Below are 13770 nucleotides of genomic sequence, written 5' to 3'. Positions count from 1 at the left end.
AAGGAGGGCAAATAGAATACTGACAGCATAAACACAGCTTTTATTGGCCCCGTCCATAAATAATCTAAGCACAGCCTGTAAGTGCCACCTCACTTGGACTTCTCTTTTTCTAAGTAGTTAAAGGCTCATCAGATTAAAATTAATATTTCTAACTGATTCTTGAGGCTTCAGTAGTTTAGGAACAAATCATTTTTGGATTATAATTCCATTTGCTTGACCCCAAGAATGATTACATTTAAGATGAAATATATGGCCTGTTTTTTTTATGTCAAATAACACCGTGAACAGAATGAAGGATGCCTTAAGTTATAATATCAGTAAAGATGGCTTTACCTGGAGCAATGGTTGGCCAGAATTATCAATGCTCACATAGAAACTAATTTTGTATTATAAATAATTTACTAGTTTGTTTCTTTGGACTATTGATTGACTTATAGATGGAAAGGTAATCTGTTATACATTTAGTTTTCTGTTATGAAATCATTTCAACCAATTTTCTGGTAAACTCTGGTGTGTTAGGCAACTCATAAATAGTTGCTTACAGCTGATATATGATCATCCCATGGGAATTAATCTAGTTCTTTAAAAGATCGTTTTTTAATTGCAAAGATGTTGGTGAGAATCCAGTTCTTGAGCTTTGGTGAAAATGGGTGTTTTCCCATCTCCGAGATCTTTCCTTGGGTAGCTAGAATTCTTCAATCCATGAGAGGTAGAGAAACCACCTTAGTAAAAAAGGGTTTTCCTTAAAGAAAACAAGCCACTGGGATGGTTTTTCTTCTCTGTTGCTGGTATCTATTTCCCTCCAATGAAAAGTAAATGTCACACTAGACAGTTAAAATATTTTCTTTCAGATCTTGCCCTTCCCTTATTTTTCATATTATTAATTTAATTTTTTCTTTTATTTTTTAAAATTTCCTTGAACATATGAAGAAAAATGATGGGTGGTAAATGGTTCAGCAGACCCCAGGTTTCTTTTTTTAGCAGATTTAGGAGATGAATTCATGTCCCTTTAGCTTGGCACCCACATATTTTCTAGCTATAATTGGGTCCCTATACAAACTGTGGCTCCTTTGGCGCCTTTCCTGCATGCGCCAAGAACCAACTGGAGTATGTCAGTGAGAGTGAATCTCTCATTGCTTAAACTGCACTTCTCTGAATTAAAATTGGGCTCCAGAGCGCTCTAAATCAGGACACTGGAGCTGAGCTGCTGCTTATTTGTGCCAATATCATGCATTTAGATATGATTCAAGATAACCTTTCGTTTCCATCTTGTCTTTGGTTGACATTTATGCCGTCGCTGTCCATTCAGGTTAGTGCAGAATCCTCTGTCCAGAGCCTTGATGGTTCCTTAAGGAGGCAGTTGAGGATGGACAGTAAGACTCATCCTTTTCAACCCCCTCTTGGGGGGAAAATTATTTATGAATACAGGAAGTGTGGGGGCTCTGATTTATCTCCAGAAGGAATCCATAACCCCTTCATCAAGGTGTAGTCAATAGATCCACTCTATACACCACCCGCCCCACCTCCCCCCCCCCCCCCACCCCCCCCCCCCACACACACACTCTTTAGTCTTTCCTTCTGGCATTTTTTTTCCTTCTTTCCATCTTGGTCTCATTGAGATCATTTTCAGATGGATTTCATTCATCTAAAAATAGATGTGTATGTGTGGCAGAGAGTAGGGGGTGGGAATCTTGGTTGTAGGTTCTGCACCCCTTGGGTCTGACCAGTTCTAGGGATCCACCTTCCACCTGTCACACACACAGTGGACTGCCCACCTCTTTCATTTTTCTCACTTCAAATCCTGACCAATTTCATTGGATCTGAGTTAAACAGATGGATCTTTTCATGGAACCTAAATGTAGCATGTACATATGTTTTATGATTTCATATAGACATGGTTTCTTGAAAATACTCTACCTAAATATAATCAGAGAAAATGGGATAATCATCGGAGCAGGTCTCACTGGACAAGCCACTGATGTGTATCTCACCTTCGGCTGCTGACCGTTAGTCTTGAACTTGAGTACAGCCCTGCTGGCAGGGCAGCTTTGAGGCCTTTCACTTTAGAGGCTGCTGTCAGCTTGGGCCTGCCCCATGCTCCACCCAGCTTCAGGAACAGTTCACCACAAGGTAAATTAAGGAAAGATGTTGGGGTTACAAATAGAAATAGAAGCAATTAAAGGTTCATCTTAGTACCCTGAACCCTAGAAGGGCTGAAATTGTTATGGAAATAATAACTCTGGAAACCATTTATCAAGGGGAAACACAGTGAATGTAATGAGGCTGGAAATCCTCATGAAGATTCAGAAAAGGGCCAGACCCTTGCGATTTTTGAGGGCCTGAGCCAAAATAGGGGGGAAAGACTATATGAGAAAACAAAAACAGCCAAAAGCCAGATAATTCTCTAGCCTTTGTACAAATGAATTCTTTAAGAGGTGGAAGAAGCTAGCTTTCATGCAGGGTCACAGGTGGTCTACAGCACAGTGAAATCACCAAATGTTAGCCTTCTGGCCTTCTTGGGCTTCAGGAACAGGCTCCAACAGTCTCATGGTCCCTCCAATTGGCCCTGCAAGTTGATGCGGAGGCTCTCAGAGGGCTTTGAACCTGCAAAGGAAGGTAACCATTCCGGAGGTGATGTTGCTCATGTGGCCTGCTGGGATAATGGGCTCAACATGATGTGAGAGGGCCGAGAGGGTCAGAAAGTTAAGAATGAGGCATTGTCAGTTTTATGGTCACTGGTTACTAACCTTCTCACGCCAAACAGATTCAGGTCATGGTAGTGGTGGGATTTCCGTCTTAGTTGGACCCCTCTGGTTGGTGATGGGCTGGAACTAGAATAGGCTGTGAGAGCCGAGTGTCTGTAGAGCCAAGGGGGTGGCCCCAGCAGGTGGTGCAAGTTTAGCACAAGAGTCCTTCATGTGCACACTCAAGTGCTTGGATGCATTTCTGTGTTGCACCGTGTGGTTGTGCACATATGAGCACTGTTGACACAATATTTAAGGCACTGGCTTCCTGCAGGCACGTTTCCAGTGTCCTGAGCCCAAGAAGAGTCGTCTGAGTTTTTCTGTTGAGAACAAACTATTAATCCTTCCTTAATGACTGATTAATTCTGAAAATGCATGTGACGCAGATCTGTGCTTGTGTTATTTGTTCTCTGGAAGTTTGAAGAGTTGAACCCATGGAGCCAAGCAGTGCCACTCTGGGACCATCCGAACGACGCTCCAAAAGCAACTTCCACCCAACACTCTCCTGCATTTTCTAGATTAGCCGAGATCCCTTCCCTTAGTTCCAACTGTGTAGATAGGAAAATTTTTAAAACGTGGCCATAGAGAACTTATTCTATCGGATAGTTGTGGAATTTAAATTAAAATGTGGAAAATAATTTAACTTATCTTTCTCCCTAGGAAACCTATATAACCTATAAATGATTAATCTATAAATGGCTGTTCATATCAGAGAGAAGAATTTTTCTAACATCTCAAATATTCAGATTTTCACGTTTTAGAACTTAACTAACAGTGTTGTCTGACCCCCTGAAGTGAAAAATGCTTCTCTCCATGAAGGCAATTGAAAGAGACACCGCTGTAATTGATATGTCAATTTAAGTGGCCCAGCCTAATATCTTCACAAGCACTTGAATATAAAATGTAATGGAGGTTTCAAAGAGCTCACCATGGTTCTAACTTTGAATTGCTAAAAATTATGTAATCTTTGTCCATATCTAATTTCTACCTTGAGAAAAAATTTATAATAGTAATATTATGTATATAAATTTTTACTAATGGATGACTCAGAAAAAGAATAGTTTCCAACCAGGCCCAGATCCTGGGGATAACAGTATTATTTTCATCCCTTTCTAGACAGTGATTTTGTTTTGTGCTTTTTGTTTGTTTGTTTGGGCTGGTTGTTTTCATAATTCCCTAAACCCAGAATTATATATGATAGAATACTTTTAGTAATTTTAAATATGAAACAGCACATGATGTTAAAGTTCATTAGGATTAACATTGTGTTCTTTTAACCCTGTTTTGTTTATTTGACCAAGAAATACAACGAATGCTTGGCCAAAAACAAAAAACCCCCTGCAAATATCAATTCAAATTTATTATCTTACAAGTTCAGTCTTACAGGGAGATCTGTGTGTGCACCTGAACACTTTAACCCATGGACATCATTTAAACACAAAACAAATCAGAAGATGCCAGCGTCAAAAGAGCCTTTTCATTCTCTGAAATCAGACTTCCCAAAGAAACCTCTCAAATCCCTGGCTGAACTGTAAATCTGCAAAACGAAGAAAATGATAGCCCTCACAGAATTTCCAGGTCTAGATACCCCCCTCCTCATGTTTACTTATGAGTCTATGGCTCCTTGTTTAGAAAATTTCCTTGACACCTCATGGTGTGTGTATGAAATTCTATTCCCCATAGTTTGAGGCATAGTCTAACTAGAACACATGCCTCGAAGCTTCAGAGAATATGATATTCACTCAGCAAGAGAAACACCTCCCATCAAGCAGCCTCCCGGTTAACACTTTATGAAGACAGTTTTTCACTGCTGACACGTCGGCATCTGTTCTCAAGTTCTCCTGCTGTTTTTCATAAAGGACGCTTTAGTATGGAGCTGGGTCTGAAACCCACTGTGCACTTGCTCTTGGTGGTCATTAACAAAAGAATTGCTTCAGCAGCATCTAAATTATATGTGTCATCATTAACATACGTTGTGCTGGCCTTGAGCAAGTCTGCAGTTATATGTTAAAGATCTACATTTTGTTTTAATAAAGAATTCACTAATAATGTTCGAAAGGGCAAAAAAAAAAACCCAAACATTAATCACATGTGAAAAAGCTATCTACAGAGAAATTGATTTACTTGGTAATACTCAAAACTGAAGCTTGACAAAATTAATCGTCACATATGCTTAAATTTCTGACAAAGTTGCATCTTGGTTTTAAAGTTGGTGAGACTATCCTTAAAATGCCTGAATTGCTCAAGTTCAAGATAATTAAAGAAACAAGGTCAAACCAGCATTTCACAAAGGGGTAGACTCCTGTTTTAAATATACCGAGCATCATATCAATTTGTAGTAAACCATTATAACTGCAATCAAACTATGAACATTTCACTTTATGCAATTGGCACTCTAGAATAGCGATGGCTAACCTTTTGAGCTTGGCGTGTCAGCATTTTGAAAAACCCTAACTTAACTCTGGTGCCGTATCACATATAGAAATTTTTTGATATTTGCAACCATAGCAAAACAAAGATTTATATTTTTTATATTTGTTTTATATATTTAAATGCCATTTAACAAAGAAAAATCAACCAAAAAAAATGAGTTCGTGTGTCACCTCTGACACGCGTGTCATAGGTTCACCATCACTGCTCTAGAATAATTAAATAAAATTATCATTCTGTGGTTTAATTTACATGAAAACAAAAGGAAGAACCAGCCTCCATTTGATATTCCAAGTGACAGTGCAAGCTTGCTCCTTATAAACTACTAGTGGCCCGGTGCACGAAATTTATGCACTCGGGGCAGGGGGAAGTCCCCCAGCCTGGCCTGTGCCCTGTCACAGTGCAGGAGCCCCGTGATCCATCACCCCAAAGAGGTAGGCCCCACCCACCCATCTGGGGCTCTTTGATGGATTGCCCCAAAGAGGTAGGCTGGAACTGGGGATCCCGCCTCTGTGCCGCGTGGAACTGTGGGACCCCCAGGCCTTGCCACATGGAGCCAAGGGACCCCCAGGCCTTGCCGCGAGGAGGCCTCCACTGGGCCCCAGGCCTCTTGGTGATGGATTGTGATGGTGTGACGCAAGCCCCCAATGCTGCAAGTCCCCACCCACCCACGCCTGCTGATCAGTTGTTACACGGAAGGGCGTCACAACTATTAGCATATTAGCTCTTTAATATAAAGATTATGAAATTACTTCTGTTTTCCCCTTGCCCTATATGTTGCCTCTTAGCTGCATTGATATATCTCCCTAATCAAATCCTCATTATGTGGAGGTATTCAGAAACATGCATTGATCCAAGGGGCTGATTAAAATGTATGCTAAAATATTTGAAGAAAAGGAATACAGTATAGATGAAAAGATTAGATAGAACTGATTTCCTATTGACCTTATATCACCAGTATGGGTATAAATCTCTAGGAAGTTGAACTAAAAAATTACAATAAAATCATTAGTCCTTGATTTGAATGTGAGCAGCTTTTACATTCTCTGCCTGGATGTCTTACAAGTATACCGATTTCTTGTTAATACTGACCCTTATACAATTGAACACAGATGTACACAGGTAATTGGGTTTCAGAAAGCAATTTAGCAGCTTTCGTGAAGTCTTCAATTGCTTGCTCAGGGATATAGAGTCATCAGTTGTTTTTTAATTTATTTGCATTCTATTCGACAGATAGTTGCCACAATAATGGCAATTACGGGCATTGTCATGATGGCGTATGCAGATAATTTCCATGCTGACTCGATCATAGGAGTGGCATTTGCAGTGGGCTCAGCCTCCACATCTGCATTATATAAGGTATGTGTGTAGTCTATTGTGATTTGTAGCTTAGACTTAATAAAGTAAGGAAGGACAAAGAAAATCTTGACTAGAAAAAGTAAAGATGGTTTCATGATAAAAGCCATTTACTGAGTACTTGCTAATGCTGGGCACTTGCCAGAAAATTTCACCTGTATTAATGCACCCTTATGAGACATAGGTGCTTCTCCTCCTTTTCAAAGAAGGAACTGGGTTGGAGGATGCATTTAGCAACTTCCATGAAGTATTCAATTGCTTGCTCTGGAATATGGAGTCATCAAAAATTTTATTTCTTTGCATTTGGTGTGTTAATATTGCTTGAATGACAGATGAGGAAACTAAGGCTTTGAAACATTAAGTAATTTGCTCAAGGTCATACAACCAGGAAATGATAGAGCCAAGGTTAAAACTTGAACTGTTAACTCCAAAGCCCTTGCTCCATGGCCCCCGCCCTCCCAAATCATCAACCAGGTGTGTAGGGGCTGAGAAAGACCTCTCTTCTCTCTATGTTTCTTTAATTGCTACCAGTGGCCATTATTTTAACTCCAATTGAGGTGTTAAAAATAATAAACAGACTGTCATTTGAGAGGTTACCTTTTACTACATATCAGCTCTGTGCCACAGAAGCTCATGTTATTAGCCAAATGAAAAGTCTCTTTTCCTCTCTGAAGGATACTCTGGGTCTGCACTAAGTCCTCACCATTCTTTCTCCCCTGGAGCTGCCTGTCATCAATGAAACTTCTATTCAGAGCCATCGCCCTTAACTTCAGAAGTGAGGACTAAGAGAGCAGACCTCAAAGGTTATTCCCCGAAGCTCCACATTTCAGAGCCAACTTTCTGGATGTAGCTAAAGGACTATTGCACTTTCATCTCTCTTGGTGTGTCAGTGAGAAAATTCTCTCTGAAAGGCAGAAAATGCCCTTTGCAACTCTCCTGGATGCCTGTTCTGATTATTCACCAGCCCTGCAGCGCAGAGGACACTGAGTCTATTTCCATACTGACATTTCTTGGCCCACTGATTCTGTGTGACAAACTTGACAAGTGTTCACTCAATCGCCATTAGTGTCTAACCTGCCCCCAACTGAGACTCCACTGAGGTGTCTGATGTGACCAAAGACTAGCACGTGATCAAGGTCTCTTGACTTCGTCTCTCGAAAGAAAAAAAAAGAAAAAATTTGATTAAAATTAAAAGCAATATTTGGCTTTCTCCTGACTGTGTTTCAGATGGCTTCATTCAGGGAGTGGTAATATTGGCTGACATGCACAAAATTATATGTGCACCTTAGAAAAGATCTGCTCCATTCTCCACTGTTTGAGGGTTAATAAAGGAAGCAGAGGGGTTAAAAAGCCAAGAATTATGGACTAGAGTCCTGGCTCCCTCCCGCGCACTACCGCCCCCCCTCTCCCATCCCCCAGCCGGATGTTTGACTTTAGGTTGACCACTCATGCCTCCTGCTCATCTTTCTCTGTAAACAGATTTAGAACCCAGAAAAAAAAAAAAAGAATTGTTAATCTGGAGAATAAACACAGTGTTTGTGAAAATATTTTAAGCTCTGAGAGAAAAGTACTTGTAAATCCAAGGCATCATTATTATTTCTCTCAGCACATAATGACAGGCTCTCTCTGTCCAATATAATTTTCAGTATCTGTCAAAATAAGAGTGAAATGGATCCCAGGCTGGAAGGGAAGAATTGACGGCATTTCAATCGAGAAGATTTCTCAGGGTTTCTCTGCTTTTGTTTATTATTCATCCTATACCCATCACTGATCGTGTGCGTAACACAGAGTGCAGTATCCCAGCAGTTTCCAACCCCACAAGGAATTTGTTTTATGGCTTTTGCTGCTTCATCTGAAGGCTATAGAGCGTTTTCATTCCTTATCTCAATAACGCCTTAGATGTCATTGTTGAGATAAGGAATTAGGGAGATAAGAAGATGGCAGGTAAGATATGGAGGATAAACACTGGGCCAGTCAGTTCCCTGGGCAGATGAGCAGACCTTGCCTTTCTGATGCAGCCAGACTTCGGACAGTGTGGCTTAAGAGTTTCCTTCCCATTCCAGGTTATGTTTAAGATGTTTCTCGGAAGTGCCAACTTTGGCGAAGCGGCACACTTTGTCTCCACGCTGGGTTTCTTCAATTTAGTCTTCATCTCCTTCACGCCCGTCATCCTGTATTTCACCAAGGTGGAGCACTGGTCCTCCTTCGCAGCCCTGCCCTGGGGCTGTCTCTGTGGGATGGCCGGGATGTGGCTGGGTAAGTGACCCCAGGCTCTGCCTTCCATGCCCTATGCCACTCGACCTTCCCTTGGATAGTTAAGTTATCATATTAATTTATTCCCTTGGGTACCTCTGTCCTCTATTTCCCAAACTTGCCTAGGGTTGGTTCATGTTATTGAATGTTTAGAAGGTTCTTTTTGGGCTACCTCTTGATTAGATCGGAGCTCTCCAACTGGTGTGCCTCCTATGGGTTACAGTGTGAGCCGGAGGCCCAGGCCGCTCTGATCACCACTAGTCTTCAAGCACCTCGTCATGCTTCACGATGCACTATATAATGTTACTGTGCTCCAAGTGTGCCACGCTGTGTCAGGCAAGGGAGAGGGGGCCACTCTCATTCAAGGAACCCAAAGTGGTTCAAAATGTCTGGAGCACCTGGTGCAGGCAGAATGAGGAGGAAGGAAAGAAGGAAGGAAGGAAGGAAGGAAGGAAGGAAGGAAGGAAGGAAGGAAGGAAGGAAGGAAGGAAGGAAGGAAGGAAGGAAGGGGAGGGGAAGGAAAGAAGAGTACATTCAGGAGGGAAGTGGGGTATGGAGGACCTGGGAAGCCAGGTGGAACAGGTTGAATTTAAAATCCATTTACTAATCTCTCAGCAGGGAGATGACAGCCTCACATCTGCAGCTTACACAGCCCACTCTAGCTGTGTATAGAGAATGAATTTGAGATAGCAAACCCTCACAAAGCAGGGCAAGAAGGCAGAACTGGGCTTGGTGGCTCAGCCAAGTAGGCTGCACCTAGTCAATGACCAAGAAAAAGTCACCCAGACTCTTTTTAATATTCTTTCTCCCAATTCCCTATATGAGTTTCGGCTTCACCTGAGCAACTAGGGGCTCCTACTTTCAGGCTGTGCTCCTGCTATAGCTCAATATTAGAGGAAACTGAAAAATAATAAGCCTGCTCTTCTCTGGCCAAGCAGTCGAACACATCCACCCCCACCCCCATGACTCAGGCTCTTTACTCAGAATCAAATTGTTTTCATTCTGCTCCTCTCTCCTCAGACCACCTAAGATAGCCCCCTCTGCCCACTCCACATTTACCCACAAGACTTGGCCTGCAGGACATCTGCCAACCCTCACTTGATTTTCTTTATCAAGGTGACATCATCGGAAGCATAATCTGAAGCAGCACTATAATACTTAGAAGGAAAAAAATGCCCTTATTTTCTTTCCCCATAGGCACGGGGTCTTCTTTTTCTACTCTGGCCCAGGTCCCCAAGGGAAGGTCTTAAGCAAGACAGGAAACGCAACAAGAGAATAATCAGATACTAATAGTTGGTCCTTTGAATTCCACTTTTGAAGGCCAAAAATATGTGGTTATGACCTGTCATAACCTCTGCTAATTTCAGTAGAAATCAATAGGAGTGTTTCCGTAAGATGAAACATCCTAATGAAAAGTACCTAGATGATTTCCTGGCCAAAACCAGTCTAACTGGGAACAATCGAAATTTCACTGACTCGTGGCCCCATCTGTGTGCACATGATCTCCAGCTTGCTGCAAAGTAGCCCTCCTCCAGCGTGTAGCCCTGGACATGCTCCTGAGCAAGTCTGCTCGGGCTGGGTACCACCTGTCCGGTACCCATACTGCACCCTGTGGTCCTCCCCCAAGCAGCGAGGTCGTCACACTCCACTGGGTGCAGTATGACAGCATAGTGAATTGATCAATTGACCACTTTGCATTTGCTCCATACACCCTTTGTCAGCCAATTGGCAAGAGCTCAGGCAACCAGAGTGGCAGAGGAGGAGAAAAGAATAAGACTACTTCAGGAGAGATACCCATGCATCTACCTCCAACATCAGGGGATTAATTGACCAAAGGTGCAGACAGTTTAAAAGGCATTGACATTGATTTTTTTTTTATGTTAAGAAGGAAAGCACCAAGCATATCAACTCTCCTTTATCCTCCAATATTCTCAATATCCTCCTTTATTTTACAGTCTTCAACATCCTGGTGAATGTCGGCGTGGTGCTGACATACCCGATCCTAATCTCCATTGGGACACTGCTCAGCGTTCCTGGAAATGCAGGTACTGGTACGATTTGACATGTGCACAGTAAGTCTCCTGCTTGTGTTTGTTTTACACCCTGAGTTGTTTCTCTGAGCAATTGTGAATTATGTCCCTTGCCTGGGAAGGTGTTTTTAAATATGAAGGTGGCAGACAACAGAATAACTCTGCAGCAGATTTAAAATTTGCAGCTACAAACACTGTCTTTACTTGGTTGTGCTTTTAGAATTAAATACCAAATGTATCATTTGAGTTTCATTTAATCTCCCTGACAACCTATCTTGTGGTATTTTTAGAGGAAATCCTATGGAAACAAAAGGCATCCCAGCATAGGACTCTCAAGTAAACGTCACTAAGGAAAGTGTAGGAAATGCACAGGGTGTTGGCTCCCCATCAGACCATCCATGGGGAGCTGGGGAAGCTTCTCCCGCGGGCACAGCAGATGGCTCTCTCGTATAGATATAGGAAAAAGCAATTTGATTCACTTCAGGGACAAGAGGAAAAGCTATTTTTTTCCAGGATAATCTTTCTAATGAAATCTTTCAGTGGAACAAGTATTGGAAGTAGGTTATCTGGATGACTCTACAATCCTTCTAACTTTAAAATTCTATGATTCCAAGCCTTGGGTAGCCATCTTCTTTGTCTCAGGACAATAAAAAGAAATGTTTCTTGAGCACTTACTATGTGATCAGGATTGTCGAAGAAACAGGAAAGTGATATTATTGTTCCCTTAAGAAGCGTATGCCTGCATTTGGAAAATAATACTTCCATGCATGAAATAACTTAGAACTGTACAAAGTAATTTATGATTAAATGTCAAATTGTGTAATAGACTCCAAGGACTATAAGATAATCAGAGGAAAGGAATACTAAGGAGGATTGGAGTTGTCAAAAAAGTTTATTCATTCATCCATGTGTTCATTCATTCAATAAATGATTTCTGAGCACTTAGGATAGCCAGGAACTCTGATAACACTGGTGATACATACTGAATAAGGCATCGTCCCTGATTTCAGACTATGTTTTAACAGAGGGAGACAAAAGGAATTGAGTAAATACAATGTAGAGAGAATTGCTTTGACAGAGGCATGTATTGAATGCTCTGACAGGAGGGGCAACCAAGAAGGCTTCCTGCAAAAAACCTAACCAGGGATATCTAATGGGGAAGGGGGTTAGCTGGATGAAGTAGATATGAGGAAGGGAAGGGCATTCCATGGAAAAAGAACAGCATGTATATGACCAACAATTCCACTATTAGGTACCTACCCCCAAATTGAAAACAGGGACTCAAAAATATCATTGTACATGAATGTAAATAGCAGTATTATTCACAATGGTCCAATGTGGAAACACCTAAATGTCCATCAACAAGTGAATGGGTAAACAAATCATGATACATACAATGGGATATTATTCAGCCATTAAAAGGGAGAAAGTATGAATACATGACACAACATGGATAAACCTCAAAAACATCATGCTAAGTGAAAGAAGCCAGACACAAAAGATCACATAGAATGTGACTCCATTTATATGAAATATCCAGAATAGGTAAAGCCATAGAAACCAACAGTAGATTGGTTGCCAGGGGCTGGGGGCTGGGACTAGGGGGCTGCTTAATGAATATGAGGTTTTATTTTCAAGTGATGGAGATACTTTGGAAGCAGGCAGAGGTGATGGTTGTATAACATGATGCATGCACTAAATTCCACTAAATGCACTTTAAAATGGTCGATTTTATGTTACATGAAGTTCACCTCAATTGAAAATTTGTAAAAGAACAGCATGTGCAAAAGACCTAGACATTAACAGGTTGGCTCATTTGTAAAATCTTCAGTGGGCCAATGAAACTTGGAGAAGCATGAAGGGATGCAGAGGGAAAATCCTAAGAAGTAAAGCTGCAGAGGTGATGAAATCAGATCATAGGGGCCTTGAAGGATAAGTATGATTTAGTGAGAAGGAATGAAAAGCAAAGGAAGGGAATGCCACAGATGATGGTATTAAAAAAAAGGAAAGATGAGCTTGAAAGAACAAGGAAGACCTTTGGAAATCTCTAGAAGTAGCACCAACTTTGGTCTTTTCTTTTTAAGAAAGCTTAGAAAGAGTCATAGACAGTGACTGACCTGATTTTTTTATTTAGCTGTGGATCTCCTGAAGCAGGAGGTGATCTTCAATGTCGTGCGCCTGGCTGCTACCATCATCATCTGCATTGGATTTCTGCTGATGCTATTGCCGGAGGAGTGGGATGAAATCACCCTGAGATTCATCAACAGCCTGAAGGAAAAGAAGAGCGAGGAGCATGTGGACGACATCACAGAGTCCAGTGTCCACCTGCGAAGCAGAAGCAGGGTCAACGGGGCAGTGTCTATACCACTGGCTTAAGGAGGGACACATTTTGAATGCACGTGTATGTATATTCTGTGAATATAGTAAAATTTTCTCACTACCTGTATACTCACGTGATGGTATTAACTCTGAATTTGGATAAGTCATCTGTGAAATAAAGCCAACAATAAAAGTTTACATTTATATGCTTATCAAGGAGGTGTAAATAATCATAATAAATTTTTTTATTAAAACATATTCATCCTTGTTCTATTTCTTCTGGGGTTTTTTTTTTGGGGGGGGGGGTATTTTTCCCCAATTCACAAAATTTTCTGAAAACATTCCATTCTATTAAATTTTTACGGATCTGTGTCATTACCTTTTTCCCATATGGAATTGAGACCTTTTTAATCAGAGAAAGTTGCATAAGAGGCAAACACATGAAAAGAACACACACTTTATATATATATTTAAGTCCAATAAGAGCCTTAAATTTGAAAGCTGGAAAGTACTAGTAAGTAAAAATATCAACAGAGCACTTTCTTTCTACATGCAAGACCTACAGTAGGAACTAAGAAGAGGTGAGGCTGTAGAAGACCCCATCTGTACGTTCAACATGCTTGCAGTAGTACAGAGCA

The 13770-nt window shown here is 41.2% G+C and overlaps 1 protein-coding gene across 1 annotated transcript in view; it reads left to right on the top strand.

Moving 5' to 3' along the window:
* The window catches only part of SLC35F4 (solute carrier family 35 member F4), a 169729-nt gene extending 156418 nt beyond the window's left edge, over nt 1-13311 (top strand). Inside the window, exons 5-8 of the mRNA XM_036325137.1 lie at nt 6408-6533; nt 8594-8786; nt 10739-10828; nt 12948-13311. Coding sequence (XP_036181030.1) covers nt 6408-6533; nt 8594-8786; nt 10739-10828; nt 12948-13189 — 651 coding nt within the window. The 3' untranslated portion in view covers nt 13190-13311. The remainder of the gene's footprint in view (nt 1-6407; nt 6534-8593; nt 8787-10738; nt 10829-12947) is intronic.
* The last annotated feature ends 459 nt before the right edge of the window (nt 13312-13770 follow it).

Source organism: Myotis myotis, unplaced genomic scaffold (genome assembly GCF_014108235.1).
Source record: "Myotis myotis isolate mMyoMyo1 unplaced genomic scaffold, mMyoMyo1.p scaffold_m19_p_1, whole genome shotgun sequence".
In the NCBI taxonomy this organism is placed as follows: Eukaryota; Metazoa; Chordata; class Mammalia; order Chiroptera; family Vespertilionidae; genus Myotis; species Myotis myotis.
This window is presented reverse-complemented; position numbering and strand designations above follow the sequence as displayed.